The sequence below is a fragment of the Miniopterus natalensis genome, chromosome 5 (assembly GCF_054644295.1).
Source record: "Miniopterus natalensis isolate mMinNat1 chromosome 5, mMinNat1.hap1, whole genome shotgun sequence".
Taxonomy (NCBI): Eukaryota; Metazoa; Chordata; class Mammalia; order Chiroptera; family Miniopteridae; genus Miniopterus; species Miniopterus natalensis.
In genome coordinates, this window is record NC_142085.1 from 9754867 (window position 1) to 9770490 (window position 15624).

Below are 15624 nucleotides of genomic sequence, written 5' to 3' on the forward strand. Positions count from 1 at the left end.
CTTTCACCCTAAAGCTGCAGAATGTACATTTTTCTTACGCGCACGTGGGACATTCTCAAAGACAGACCACATGTTAGGACACAAAACAAGTCTCTATAAGCTCAAGAAGACTGAAATCGTATCAGGCATCTTCTTGGACATTTACACCATGGAATATTATGCAGCTATAAAGAAGGATTCCTTACTCTTTGAGACAGCATGGTGGGACCTGGAGAGTATTATGCTAAGCAAAATAAGCCAGTCAGAGAACGACAAGTGTCACATGATCTTACTCATATGTGGAATCTAATGAACAAAACAGATCCAGAGACACAGAAGCATGGAACAGTCTGATGAATCTCAGAGAGAGGGCTGGTGTGGGTGGGTGGGTGGGGAGAGATTAATCTAAGAATTTATATGCATATATGCTTAGCCCATAGACACAGACAATAGTGTGGTGAAGGCCTGGGGGGAGGGGTACAAGGTGGAGGGAATCAATGGGGAGAAAAGAGGGACATTTGTAATACTTTCAACAATAAAGGTAAATTAAGAAGCAAAAAAAAAATCAATCATAATATTAACAGACTAAATAAAGGAAAAGAAATCTTCACGATTTGGGGGGCAGTTTTTCCATAGAACTATAATAGAATAGTCCTTTAAAATAAATTTGCAAGCACAGGTATGCTATGTTCCCATATCTCTGGATTAAAAAAAAAGTTCTAAGTAAAAAAACACACAAACCTAAGTGTCTTAGATGAGGTGCCATTTGAAACGTTTAATCTTCTGATTAGTCTTATCATTTCATCAAGACATAGATAGATGACTCAACAATTGAGTTACAGCTGAAATTTTGTGTAAAATACAATTTCAGTAAAATAAACAATGTATTAAATACACTTGGGGAAATTATTTTTTTAAAAATTTCATGATGTAGTTTAATCCCTTAGCTAATTAAAATTTCTTCTTAGTTTATGCATTTTAAATTTCATTTTCCTTAAAGGAGCATCACTTTTAGCACCTCCAAGTGCTCTTCCTATATTCCTATTTATCACCATTATTACGTGAATAAATTGAAATTCTTATCTTCTGGTATCTTTTCCTTTATTATCCAAATATGTCTATTTTCATTCCCTAATTATAACACACTCCTAACTTAAAACACCTGGGCGTTTTCCAGGTAATGAGCTTTAGGACAAGAGAACTAAAGGTTCAAACGCAGATATTGAACGTCTTGTTAAAATTCCTTCTTGTCCCTTTAAGAGGTCAGGTGAGAATGTAGCCGTCCCAGAGAGGAATCCAGCCCACGGGGTTGATCGCCCAAGCCTGTGATCGCAGCACCAGCTGCTGTTTCTCCCGTCTGCTGCTCTATGTGACATTCAATTCTTCGTTAACAGTTTAGGTTAAAGGGGGACATGGATATTGAAGGAACTAACTTTAATTGTTCATTTTTTCCCCCCTAGTCCCTAGCAACCTTGGATATATAGATAATAAAAAAGGAAGTTAAAGCAAAACCTAAAATTAGATTTTTTGGGAACGCTCACTCGTCTATCTATACCCTTGAATCTTATGATAAAATATAAGCAAAAGCTGACTGCGAGGTTTTGAAGTCCTTAGTAACAGGAGCATGTTGAGTGAGTGTAGCAGAGCGGTTATAATCCTAGATCTGGGACTGAAATAGAAGTGGGTTCAAAGAGCAGCTGTGCCACTGCCGAGGTGCGTGGTCTGGGATCAGTGATTTACACTTGGTAAGCCTTAGTTTCCTCAGCCATAGAAAGAAGGTAATATCTACCTCATAATTAATGTAAGGAGAAATGAAGGAAAATAATTATATGAAGCATCAACCCCATCGTTTATGTTATTTTTTTCTGAGGGCAGGGACAAAGCGTCTCATTCCCTGGTGGTCTGCTCACTTTTCCCCCCAGCTGAACAGAATTTCGAATGGATTCAGCCGTCATCAGATTCACTGGGACTGGCAGGGCACGAGACCAAGCCAGGGTCTCACGGCTTCCTGCCCGGGAGTCGGGACAGCGCCGCGCACCGTGCCTCTCGGCTAAAGGGATTCACCCCGTCAAGGTGAAAGAAACCACGATTCCCTAACAGAGCAAGAGCGATGCCCCCCGGTCGCCGGTGGGAGCTAGGATGCAGATGAACTGCGAGTCCCTAACCCTCGGCCAGGCTGGCCGGGGACATTGCTCAGGGACACCGAGCCCGTCTAAGGGGCTGAAGACAGAAGGAACGCCCGGGAGAGAGGCCGGGGACGCAGAGGCGTCTCTCGTCCCGTCCTTGAGAATTAAGCAGACAGGGACAGAGGCCGCGAAGGCCCCCGATGTGCTAGGGGAACACGCGGGAGCCTCTCTGGTGTCCCACGCGGCCAACGATGCACCGGGTCAGGGGCCCGTTCAGCGGTGGGGGGGCAGCGGCTGGCCAGGGAAGCGGGCTGCTCGTGCCCTGCTCCCTTCACGAGCCTCCGTGTTCAAAAACGAGCGTGAGCTCAGGGACCGACGGCGGCTGTGGGGAGAGGCCACCCCCGGGGAGCATCGTCGGCGGGGCGGGGGCCGAGAGAAGGTGACAGAAAGGGCGGAGTCGCCTTGAAAAGTAAAATCACCAACCTGTAGGGAATCATGTCCACGAAGCTCCTGCTGGTTTCGGTGGCCATGCTCACCTTGCTCGCTAGCGCACTGAAGCCAAGGACCTGTGGGGGTTAAAACAAAAGGCAGGCCGTCAGGGAAATATCGTTTAATGTATTGCCTGTGGGGGCGGAGGTGCCTCAGCCTCTGGCAGGACGGGGAATGGAAATGCGTCCGTCCCGTGACGGCCGGAGAGGGTCAGGGCCGCAAGCAAGGCAGACGACCCCCTGACTCTTCAGTCCCCGAAGCTGGTTTAGCGCTGCAGCCAGAATGGCCTTGGTCTCTGCCACATGATGGGGACGAACGGGTGCCCTGGACCTCTTTTCCTCACCAACTTTAAGCATCTAGAGCAAATATAAACGTGTTTTCAGGTAATACTTGTATCAAGGCCCCGGTTCTAAAAGTCTCTAGATCTGGGTACGCTGTGCCGATATAAGTAAGTCTTTGGGGGGCTGTTGAGTATATTGAGAATCGTATTACTGACTAACCATTAATGATTTGGAGCAGCATTTGATAGCACAAGGAAAAAGGTCTTCAGCAGAGCAATGACTTGCCTTTTCTGCCCCCCATTCATTGATTTCTAAAATTGCAAGTCTCCCTTCCATTTCAACTAGAAGGCAGATAGATAACCTAGCAGCTGTTACACCTAATAAAGACTTCACACCAAAGCCAATTAAGCCAGAGACAACAGAACTCAAAGCCTAGGTTAAAATTTTTTTTTAAAATTTATTGAATTTTGAGAGAGAGGAAGGGCGTGGGGGGAGAGAGAGAGAGAAACGCCAATCCACTGTTCTACTCATTTATGCACTCACTGGTTGACTCCTGCATGTGACCAGGGATCGAACCCGCAACCTTGTCATATCCAGACAACGCTCTAACCAACTGAGCTACCCAGCCAGAGCCCTCAATGCCTAGGTTTTAAAATAATAATTATATGGTTGCTTTATTTCATTCTCCCGACTAGCACATAAATCTGTTCCCAGAATCTACTCTAAGGGTTCAACCAGACACTGAGCAGGATCGCAGCTGGCTTCCCCGTGATGCTGTGACCAGATGAAGACCCCTAGGACGCCCGCAGAGCAGAACGGAGGGAAGAGTCTGGGTCATAGCCTGAGTCAGAGAAGACAAGTTTTGGTCTTGACATAGTTAAGGGACAAGAAGTGTGGCAAGAAGCCAAGGAACTCTTTTATTTCCAGTGCGAAGACAATGCTTGCTCATTAAGGAAAATAGAGAAAACATGAAAAATTAAAAAGCAGAAATAAATCATCCAAAGGCAACTATGAATGACACTTTGGGGGGGATGTTTGCTATACAGCTTAACTACAGACACACAAATAAATCGTGAACATATAGTATGCATCATTTCTAACAGCTATGGGGCTCTTAAATTATTTGTCAGTATATTCTACCCAGACCCAGATCCAGCCTTCAAAATCTTCCTCTACTTGAGACTACGGACAGGACAGACTGCTGGGTGCGTGGGGACAGTAGTTTCTTGATGGGCGCTGTGAGAAGCTCCTTACACCTTGGGCCATAGCTGCGATTATCTCCCTTCTCCCATATTTCTCACCAGCAGGGGAGACGTGGAGGCCCTTTTCCAGTCCTAAACTACATCTCTAGTTCTTGCTACGTGGCAGAAGGTGTTTCCCAATCACATGACACGTGTATAAATAGGCTTTAACAACCTTTGAGTGTAAATTAAGTCACAAAAAAGTTTACTACCTAAAGTGCAACAGTTCTAAGTCTTCAACTCCTTGTATTGCTGGGCCTCAGATTCCTGCCTCGTGTCACTTCATGGTGCATCCTGATTATTCCCAGCGCTCCCCAAAGCAGTGTCTTAACTGTGGCTCACCAGTCAGTCTGTCAGCCACAGCAAAGGCTCCGCCTCCCCTGTACCTTTACTTCCCTCCTCTCCTAATAACCCTGGTTAATGTTCACTGCCCTTGAGGCTGCTCGAAGGAAAAGCACTGATTCCTGTTGCTGATGTCCCTTAAGAGAGGGTTGATTTGCGACAAGGATGAGTCCTGAGGGCATTACGATAAGCGAAATAAGCCAGACAGAGAAAAACAGATACTGTATGCTGTCCCTTATAGGTGGAACCTAAAGACAAAACCGGTCGTACTCGCAAAAACAGAGTAGAAAAGTGGTTGGCAGGGGCTATGCGATGGGGGAAAAAGTTCACAAAAGGGTACAAACTTTCAGCTATAAGATGGAGTAAGGTCTGAGGAGCTATTGTATTGTGTGGGGACTACGGCTGGTCATTCTATATTGTATAACTGAAATTTGATAAGAGAGTAGAACTTAAAATGTTATCACCCCCCCCCAAAAAAGATAAACGTGGGGTGATGGGTGTGTTAATTAACTAGATGGGGGAACCCTTTCACAATGTACATATATGTCAAATCACCATGATGCGCGCTTTAAATATCTTATAATTTTATGTCAATTGTACCTTGACAAAGCTGAAATGAGAGAGAGAGAGAGAGAGAGAGAGAGAGAGAGAGAGAGCTGATGTCTGTGTCACAGATGCCATCTGCTGGTGGCCCCAAAGCCTCAGTTTGCTAAGGTGCCAGAACTGGGCGGGTTCCATGGAAAGGAGATGTTGACCTGACTCCAGCCCCCTGACTCCATATGTACATCATCTCCCGGGCACCAGGACACCGCTATTTGTGCACAGTGTTTTGGAAAGTCTTTTGTAAAAGCAGCCTTTCAGCTTCTGTCCTTTATGAATTAACCGGGTTTCAACTACTGCGAGGAAGAAAGAATAGGCACCTCTATAAGAGGCAGACAAAAATGATGAGACAGAGTTTGGCCTCAGTTTCCAAAGCAGCTCCCATGCTCTTACAATCATGAACTGTACAGGCCTGGATTAGTCAGTATGGGATAGGTATGCAACATACAAACCATGAGATCTTAACACATTAAAGTTATTTTTTTGCCTTCTTGGCAGAGGGCGACTCAGGGATCCAGGCTAATTCCGTGTGGAGACTCTATCATCTCAACACACAGCCCCCCCAACTATCACAGCACAGGAAGGGAGTACATGGGGACTCACACCTAGTCTCCTATGGTTTGGCTCCAAAGTCACACGGTCTTGCCTAACTACAGGGGTGGCTGGGAAATACAGGGGAGCACGTGGATATTTGGTGAACATTAAGTATCTCTGCAACAGAACACTTCTGAAGGGGCAAATAATTCTCAAAGACATCCAGGGATTCAGCAATCCTATGAGAAACGCTGACTTAAAAAACAACAACCCTAAGCTTTATTTAGGAAACTGTCTCTATCATTATAAAAATGTTAATTATAACCGCAAACGATAAATTTTGTCAGTGGATTTGTAAAAGAGACAAGGAATGTTATTATTAGACAGTAGTGAGCCCCAGCTCTGCCACTTACTAGTGACACGGGTCAGGTAACGCCCTTCACACCCACCTCCCTCAGTGTCTGCACTGCTGCAAGGTGAGAGGGAAAGGGGGCTGGCTGACAGTAAGGTCGCAGCCACACCAAGATAGGAACAGGGCTGCTACAGAGCAGAGGGAAACTCACCGACACCGAGCGCAGGCCTGTCGTATATTTGTTTGGAAGAAGGAGGCACTGGATAACTAAGAATCTAGAAGTTCCATTGTAGCTAACTTTGGGTGATGCAACTATAGGAATTTTTTTCCCTTCCTCCCCCCCCCATCTTTATGTTTTGCTAAATTGTTAGGATGAGCCTGTATTGCTTTCATAAGGGGGAAAACCCTTAGTTCTTAATTGAATGTATTGGGGGGACATTGGTTAATAAGCTTACACAGGTTTTAGGGGTATAATTCTATACTACATCATCTGTAATTATTTTTTTAAATAGTATGAAAAAGAGGCAATAGATGAGAGTCCTTTGAAAATCAGTATGCTTTACAAATATAAGCGAGCATTTAAAACAAAGTGTATTCAGCTTTATCACAATTCAACTTATGTTTTTAAAAATCATTATTTTTACAGCCTTTTTCTTCCTAGTTGCTCTTTTATTTCTTTTTTAAAAGATAGGTATTTTGAACGATCCGAATCATGAGTTTGGGGCATCAGAACACCTACCAGGAAAACCTCCATGGGAAACTCAAGGGGATACTGATTGAAGGAGATCCTGATACATTTGTTGATTCTCAGAGCGACAACAGCAGTTAGAAATAGCAGGATGCTGGTGGAATTAGCTTTTGGGAGAGACATACAGTAGTTAAGTATGTTCTGAAAGAAAACAAAATTACAGAGGCTTAGAAAAGGATATGTAATTGCCTAAATTTAGAAAATGACACTCTTTCTAGATTAGTTCAAAAAGAGGTCCCTAGGTAGTGTGGCTGAGCACAAAAGTCTGGACCAAGTGGGTAGATATGTATTTTTTTTTTAATTGAAAAAGTGATATTAAAAGACAGTAATGTCCAATAAAGAAATAATACGCTGTATATATTTCAGTGTAACACAAAGGACCCAGGAGCTCTGTTCATTAGCCTACTCGTTACTAATTTTCCTAGACCATATATGTACTTTAGCTTGGCTCCTGTGCCATTTCTGCATTCAGGGGTCACTTAGCAGTTTATATTCTGTAGATGTCTTAGGGTACATGTCTGTTTTGAGATCAAATTTTTATGTAAATCATGTGAGTTTAAAAAGCTGGGCAACATGGTTAATGCAACTGAGAAATGGTCCAAGTGGCATCTGCAGTTAATCAAGACTGTAAATCTAGGAGAGACGAAGTTATTTCCAGGACCCTCTCTACCCAGCTGCCTAAGCAGGAGCCTCTCCACTTGGGCCCACCTCTGTTGGAGGACGGGGGGGGGGGCACTTGCAGTCTGGGCGAGGGTAGGAATTACTCACCTGGAAGAAGGAGATGGGGCCGGCGTGGAAGCTGATCATAATCCCGAAGATGAACGCCAGCTGGGACAGTATCAGGTGCAGGGCCGCGGCCGTCAGGTAGGCGCTGATCGTGGCCTCGGGGAGGTAAGTTGCCACAAAGCCAAAACCTAGCACGCCCATCGAGAGCTGCAGGGGCGCAGGTGGGAAAGAAAAACAGAGGCCGAAGGTCATCGGACCCGCCAGGGCACCGGGTAAGTTATCTCCAGGGGGCTTCCTGCGGGGAAGCTAGGTTAGGCCCCTTTGGCAGCTCTTGTTGCTCTTTCCCTAATCGACTGAAATTCATGATGTGCAATAGGTCCCAGGTGTTCGTTCTGAGCCGAGCCTCCCTACGGGCTCCAGACCCGCTTCTTTCTTCGCGAGCACTTAAGCTCTGGAATCTACTGACCTTGCTGATTAAGGTTAACGGTCACAGTGATCAGAATGAGCCTTTGCCTCTGTTTAATGAGCCCTTTCATTAGAAGTTCCGAGAGCCCTTTCCAGGAGATATTAACATTCCTGTGAGGGGCACAGCTTTTTACAAACAAAAAGACAATTTAAAAAACCCGAGTTCCACCCAGCCGGTGTGGCTCAGCACGTGAGCATCGACCTAGGATCCAGGAGATCGGGGTTCCATTCCCGGTCAGGGCGCAGGCCCGGGTTGTGGGCTCGATCCCCAGCAGGGGGCGTGTAGGAGGCAGCCGGTCAATGACTCTCTCATCACTGATGTTTCTATATCTCTCTCTCCCCCTCTCCTTTCCTCTCTCTGAAATCAATAAAATTATATCAAAAACAAAAACAAAAAACCTGAGTTCCAGCTCACACTTTTTGGCCTTTGACTTTTATCTTTACTAAAAATGATTAAACTGAATTTATGTCCTCAGGATTATATATATATTATATATATGTATAAAATATAGTATTTTATATGCATATATAATATATAAATATGTATTTTAAATGTTACATAATATATAATAAAATAAATTTTATATGTTTCTAAATACACAAAGGATCTAAAGTATACATGTCAAACTATTAACAGAGGTTACCTTTGCGGAATGGGATTAAAAGTTGGTGGCAATACTGTATAATTTATACTTTATCATTTGAGGTTTTTGAAATATACATGTCCATCTTTTATAATAAAAAACACAATTGGGAAATTGATGGATAAAGGGTAGACCCCAGCCCCCTTAAGAGGGTAGGTTAAGAAAACTGGCACAGCCCAGTGAAGAAGACGGGGAAAGGAAAGCGAAAGTCTTAAAGCCCACTATTGTCACCGGTTCATCTTCCACGGCATTAGAAGCTTTCAGAAAACAAACTTGGAAGAGTAAATCTTTCAGCTTTAAAAGCTTTTTGTTTCAAAGCTTCCCATCAGCTGGGTGCTGTGTCCCCCCTTAATCTCCTGTCATTACAACTCAGTCCCCTCCTCTACTCTAGTCAGGCCGATCTGCTCCCTGTGTTTTGTGTGATTGGCTGATTTCTACTTCTGTGCTTATCCATGAGCCCCTCTTTTTTTGCCATCTCTGCCAATCTATGTCAAGAGCTTAATAAAACTCCCCTTCTTTAGGAGATTTGATGAAAACAGCAAGATTCCTGGGGATGGAGAACTTGGCTTCAATCCAGGCTCTGCCACTCATTGGCTGTGTGAGTTTGGACAAGTTAACCAAACTCTCTGAGCCTCCGTTTCCGAATTTATAAATTGTGAATAATACTCAACACACGGTGTTTTGTATGGGTCACATTATACAACACATGTAAAAACACTTAGCTCAAACCTGAAAACAGTGACAGATGCAAGTACATTTCACTCATTTTTCATGCCATCCTTTCCTTCCACCTCATAAATGGCAAGTATCTACAGTTAGCCATACAACTTTTTCTTGCCCAGCTGTTAAACGTGGCATCAGAATCTGTGTTAACACAGTTTTCTAGGCAGCCACTGTCAGTCAGAGTTGCCCTGTGACATAAAACCTATTTGCGTTTCTTACAGAAAACAAGTACTAAATGTTCAGTGAATGAATGAAAGTCTCAATAAATGGTCCTTTCCTTTCCAGAAAACTCCAACCCAACTAAAGATTATTCCTTTATTTCATATTCTTTTGCCATTAAACACTTCACTGTTATTAATATTAGTTTTCACTTTAAGATTATCTAGAGCATAGATTCTGGAGGTAGATCACCCTGAGCCTGAATCCCAGTTTGGGATCTTACTAGCTATGTGACCTTGGGCAGTTCACTTAACCTCATTATACTTTTGTTTTCCTAAAATAAGGGCCATAGTAATATCCATCCTCAAAAGGGAGTGTTGTGAGGATCAAAAGAGATAATACATATAAAATGCTTTGAACAGTGACTAGCACATAGCAATAACTGTTAGATATTATCATCTAGTTCAGAGTTCTTTAAATTTATACTTTCTATTTTCAGTAATTATAGATTGATAGGCAGTTGTCAAAAACAAAACAGAGATCTGGTGTATTCTTTACCTGTTTTCCCCCAAAAGTAACATCTTGAAAAACCACAATTAGGGTACTGATGTCAATATGGCCAAGATACAAAATAATTCCATCACCACAAGGATCCCTCTGTTGATATTTTATAGCCAACCCCCAACTAGCCTCTTACCTCTCATCCCTACTCCCAACTTCCATCTTCCTACTTCCACCCTCATCCTCAACTTCTGTTCTCCATTTCCATAATTTTGTCACTTAAGGAATTTTACATAAGAATCATGTAAACTTTCCTATTTTCAATTTCATTCATTTTTATTCTTCATGATTTCCTTCCTTCTGTTTATTTTGGATCTAATTTGCTTTTGTTTTTCTAGGTTTTTGAGGTGGGAGCTTATGCTATTAATTTGAGACACTTTCTTTCTTCTTTATGCATTTTAGTGCTATAAATTTACCTCTCAGCATTGCTTTAGCTGTGTCCTGCAAACTTTTGTATGTTTTCTTTTCATTTACCCTAACGTATTTTTAAAAATTTCCCCTTGAGACTTATTCTTTGACCTGTGGATTATTTAAAAGTGTGTTGTTTAGTATCCAAGTATTTGGAGACTTTCCTGTTAACGTGCTATTTTTGAGTTCTAGTTTGATACCACTGTGGTCAGAGAACACGCTGTTTGATATAAATTCATTTAAATTTATTGAGGTTAGTTTTATGGCTATGATTGAGGTTAGTTTAGGATTTAACTTATCTTGGTATATGTTTCATGAGTCACTGAAAAGAATGTGTGTTCTGCTATTATTAGATAGGCTGCTTTGTAAATATCTCTTAAATCCTGTTAGTCAATGGTGTTATTGAGTTTTATTATTTCCTTGCTGATTTTTTTTTTTATCAATTATTGAGAGAGGAGTGTTGAAGTCGCCAACTGTAACTCTGTATTTGTCTATTTCTCCTTTCAGTTCTATTAGTTTTGCTTCACGTATTTTATAGCTCTGTTGTTTGGTTCATATGTACTTAGAATTACTATCTCTTCTTGGTAGAGTGATCCTTTTATCATTATACAATGTCCCTTTCTACCTCTGGTAATTTTCTTAGCTTCGAAGTCTACTTTATCTGATATTAACGTAGGCAATTCTGCTTTCCTTTGATTCATATTTGCATGCTATATATTTCCATTCTTTTACTTGCAACTTGTCTATATCATTATATTTGATGTTTCTTGCAGACAGCATATTTTAAAATATGTCAATCTCTATCTTTAGTGTAAATACTGCCATGTTAGGGTTTACGTCTGCTATTTTTCTATTTGTTCTGTTTTCATTTCTCTTTCTCTTTTTTCCCTGACTTCTATGGATTACTTGAACATTTCTAGAATTCCATTTTTATTTATCTACATTGTTTTTTAGTGTATCTCTTTGTATAGCTTCTTTAGTGCTTGTCCTAGGTATTACATTATATATACATGACTTATTACAGTCTACTGGTGTCAACATTTTACCAGTTCAAGCAAAGTATAGAAACCTTGCCTTTGTTTGTTTATAAAATAATTGTTTTAAATATTTCTTCTATATACATTTTGAACTACATCTGATAGTGTTAAAATTTTGCTTCAACCATCAAACATAATTTAGAAAACCCAAGAGGACAAGAAAAATCTCTCATATTTATCCATATTTTTACTCATTTCATTGTTCTTTCTTCCTGATGTTTCAAGATTCCTTCTTTTACCATTTCCTTTCTTTTTAGGGAACTTCCTTTAGCCATTTTTTTAAGGATAGGTTAACTTGTGACACATTTTCTTAGTTTTCTTTCATTTGAGAATGTTTTGACTTTCCTTTCATTCTTGAATGATATTTTCACTGGGTACATGATTTTGGATTGTAGTCCTTTTCTTTCAGTGAACAAAAAATATGGTGCCACTTCCTTCTGACCTCCATGGTTTCTTATAAGAAATCTGCTGTCATGTGAGTTGTTTTCCCCTGTAGGTAAAGTGTTTCTCTTACTACATTCAAGATTTTTTTCACTGTTTTTAGTTTTCAGAAGTTTGACTATGATTTGTCTTATTGTGGATTTCTATGGATTTATTTTCTCTTTTTTTTTTTTTTACATATAGTTTTTTTTGTTTGTTTGTTTGTTTTTAAATATATCTTTATTGATTTCAGAGAGAGGAAAGGAGAGGGAGAGAGAGAGTTAGAAACATCAATGATGAGAGGGTCATTGATCGGCTGCCTAGCCTGCAACCCGGGCATGTGCCCTGACCGGGAATCGAACCCGGATCGCCTGGATCCTAGGTCGACACTCAACCGCAGAGCCACGCCCGACCGGGCTGGATTTATTTTCTTTGGTATTTTTTTTTCAGCTTCTTGAATCTAAAGGATAATATATTTTGCCAAATTTTGGGAGTTTTCAGCTGTTATTATTTTTTAAATATGTCTTTATTGATTTCAGAGAGAAGAAGGGAGAGGGAGAGAGAGAGAAACATCAATGATGAGAGAGAGTGATGGATTGGCTGCCTCCTGTACACCCGCTGCTAGGGATTGAGCCTGTAACCCAGGCATGTGCCCTGACCAGGAAATGAACTGTCATCTCCTGGGTCCTAGGTCGATGCTCAACCACTGAGCCATGCTGGCCAGGCTCAGCTGTTATTTCTTAAAGTAATTCTGCCCCATCTTTTTTCTCCTCTCATTCTGGACTTTTACGACACAAATGCTAGATCTTTTGTTATAATCCCACTGTTCCTGAAGCTCTGTTAAATTTTTTCAGTCTATTTTCTCTCTGTTGTTCAGATTGGGTAATTTCTATCATTCTTTCTTCAAGTTCATAGATTCTTTTCTCTGTCTCCTCCATTCTGCTGTTGAGACTATCCTTTAAATTTTATTTATTGTATTTTTCAGCCCTAAAATTTCCATTTTGGTTCTTCTTTATATTGTCTATTTATTTGCTGAGGACAGAGTATTTTTTTCACTTTTATCAAGCATGTTTATAATTGCTTGCTGAACCATCTTTAGTAAGGCTACTTCAAAATCTTTCCAGACAATTCGAATTATCTCTGTCATCTCAGTGTCAGAATCTTTTTATTTTTAATTCAAGTTGAGATTTGTCCTCATTCTTGGTATGACAAGTGATTTTCAATTCAATCATACATTTTTTGGGTACTATGTTATAAAACTCTGGATCATATTTAAACCTTCTGTTTTAGCTAGCTTATTTTGACAAAGTGCTGGCAGGGAAAGAAGGAGGTGCCATCTTGTTATTGCCTGGTAGAAGTAAAAGTTCAGGTTCTCTTCTCAGCCTCTACTGACACCTGTGGCACTAGGGACTCTCCAAAATTGCTGGACAGGAGTGGCAGTTCTGGATCCCCACTAGGCCTCCACTGACACTATCCTGGCTGGGATAGACTGGAACGCCTTTACTTCTCCCCACATGGACATCACAGCAGGGGAAGGGGGGTTGTCTTCATGGTGAGAGACCTGACTTCACTAGGCCTTCTCTGGCATCATCCCAGCATGGAGTAGGAAGGTTGTCTCATTACTGCCCAGTGGGGATGAAAGTTCTGAATCTCTATCTGGCCTTCTCTGACAACACCCCTGTTGGGAGTGAGTGGGCACCTCATTACAGGTAAGTGAGGGTAGAAGTCTAGGCTCCCCACTTGGCCTTTGCTGGCATGAATGGCAGTGATATCATAATTCTGTTTATTCTTGGTGTTTGTCTGGAGTAGACCAGTTATCGTATAAATGTTTTCAGTCTTGCTAACCTTTCCTGGTCTGTGGCAGACTTTTGTTGGGGCTTTTTTTTTGTCTGTACCTGTTGCTACTTTGGGTTTCTGGCCTCTTCAGCACCAAGATTAAGATCTATGAGGCAAAAAGAAAACCCAGGGAACTCACCACTGTGTTGTTGCTTGTGTCCTGAGGTTCTGAGCCTGTTTCCCTTCTTCTCGTCACCTTTCAGAGTCTTCTTACATTTGTTTTATATATAATGTTCCAAGGTTTTTAGTTGTACTTAGCTGGAGGAATAGGGAAAAGTACATCTATTCCATTTTCCTGAAAATGGAATCTCTCCTCCTTATTACATGAAAAAACTGAGGCTCAGAGGAGGGGACAAAACATGCCCAAAGCCCCTTAGATAATAGGTTATTAACTTATTGCCTGTTACTTCGTCTTCGCCTACAACATTGAATTTTTTTTTTTTTTTAACTACAGGAATTATATCTTATTTTAAAATGTTGGTCTCTGTTAAAGTACCAAATTTATTTCTCTGTATCCAGTAATTATAATTTATTGATGCTTACTAAGTGACAGGCTCTGGGATGAGTGTTATACATGCATTTTTCTCACTTAATCCTCACAAAAACCCCACGAAACAAATATTATTCCCATTTTATGCATGAGAAAACTAAGGTCCACAAAGGTAAGAAAATTTATGTTCATACAGCTGGCAAATGTCAGGGCTGGGGTCAGCATACCATAATAGCTTTTCTTTGCAGCTATTCTTACCTAATGAAAGACGGTCCCAGGGTAGATTAGTGAAAATTAGCTGGAGAGTGGGTTAGTTGAGAAGAAAGAGAAACACATCTGGAATATGTGATTTTAGTTGAGTGGATTAAGCTTTTAAATGGTAGACTCTCAGACAAAAATGAAAGACATTGACAAAAATAAATTTTGATATTTTAAAAAGTCATTGGTATTATTGTGCTTTAAGCTGTGGTCCTGTCATTGCAGAAAAAGGATCCTAGGTTTGACTCTAATGCTTAGTAATCCAAAATATAGTATTTGAGCCTATCAGTGCTCTTCTTGTCGAAAGAATATAAAGGAATTTTTGAAAACACAAAATCACAAATAAAACTCTAGCCCATTGTCCCTAGGACCCTTCTTTAGTTTTAGAGAAGGGACTGGTGACAATGTTTAGCATCTCATCCCAAATCAGTGCTGGATGATGGCTTTTTTCTCTCCTGGGGACAGTAACTTCAGGCATTCAGAACTGCTCGGAGGCCCAGCCGGTGTGGCTCAGTGGTCGAGCACCAATCTATGACCCAGGAGATTGCGGTTTAGTCAAGTCCAGGTGCGGGCTCGATCCGCAGTCGGTGGCGTGCAGGAGGCAGCCAATCAATGACGACTCCCTCATTAATGATGTTTCTCTCTCTCTCTCCCTCTCCCTGCCTCTCGCTGAAATCAATAAAAATATATTTTAAAAAAAGAACTGTCCAGCATATGACATAGAGCGGAGGCTGTCCTACAACACAGCCTCTAATGAAACGAGCCTGTCCCGAACCCCTGGTGGTAGAATTGGTTCCCCTTACGCCAAGCAGCCTGGGGAAGCACCAAGGTCTGCATGTGGCCTGTGCCCTGGCCGACTTCGTGGAGTTCGTGCTCTGAGACCTCAACTCCTAGTGAGGTTGTCTAATGAAAAAACATGTCCACGGGGCCTGGGGTGGGTCCATGTGCTAAATGTGCTCGTGATGGGATCAGCGTGCTTTCCTCTTTGGGGAGCAGAAAATCACTGTGAAAATATGGAAGGCACAAGCACAGAGTCGGAAAGCTAAATTAAAAAAAAACAGCTATTTTGGAGAGTAAAAACAAAACCCAGAAACATCAATGGTGGATGATTTCCGACAAGGGGGAAGGTTTGTCACAGTCTATCCACACATCCCACAAGTTTTCCAGAAACAAGTCACTGAGGCATCTTAATGGGTAACAGGAGC

General features: G+C 41.6%; 1 protein-coding gene across 1 annotated transcript in view; it reads right to left on the minus strand.

Annotated features, from left to right (window-relative positions):
• SLC26A8 (solute carrier family 26 member 8) overlaps nt 1–15624 on the minus strand; it is an 83280-nt gene that overhangs the window by 41010 nt on the left and 26646 nt on the right. The window contains exons 5-7 of the mRNA XM_016223671.2: nt 7461–7625; nt 6684–6833; nt 2589–2671 (exon numbers count right to left, since the gene is read on the minus strand). Of these exons, the coding sequence (XP_016079157.2) occupies nt 2589–2671; nt 6684–6833; nt 7461–7625 (398 nt within the window). The remainder of the gene's footprint in view (nt 1–2588; nt 2672–6683; nt 6834–7460; nt 7626–15624) is intronic.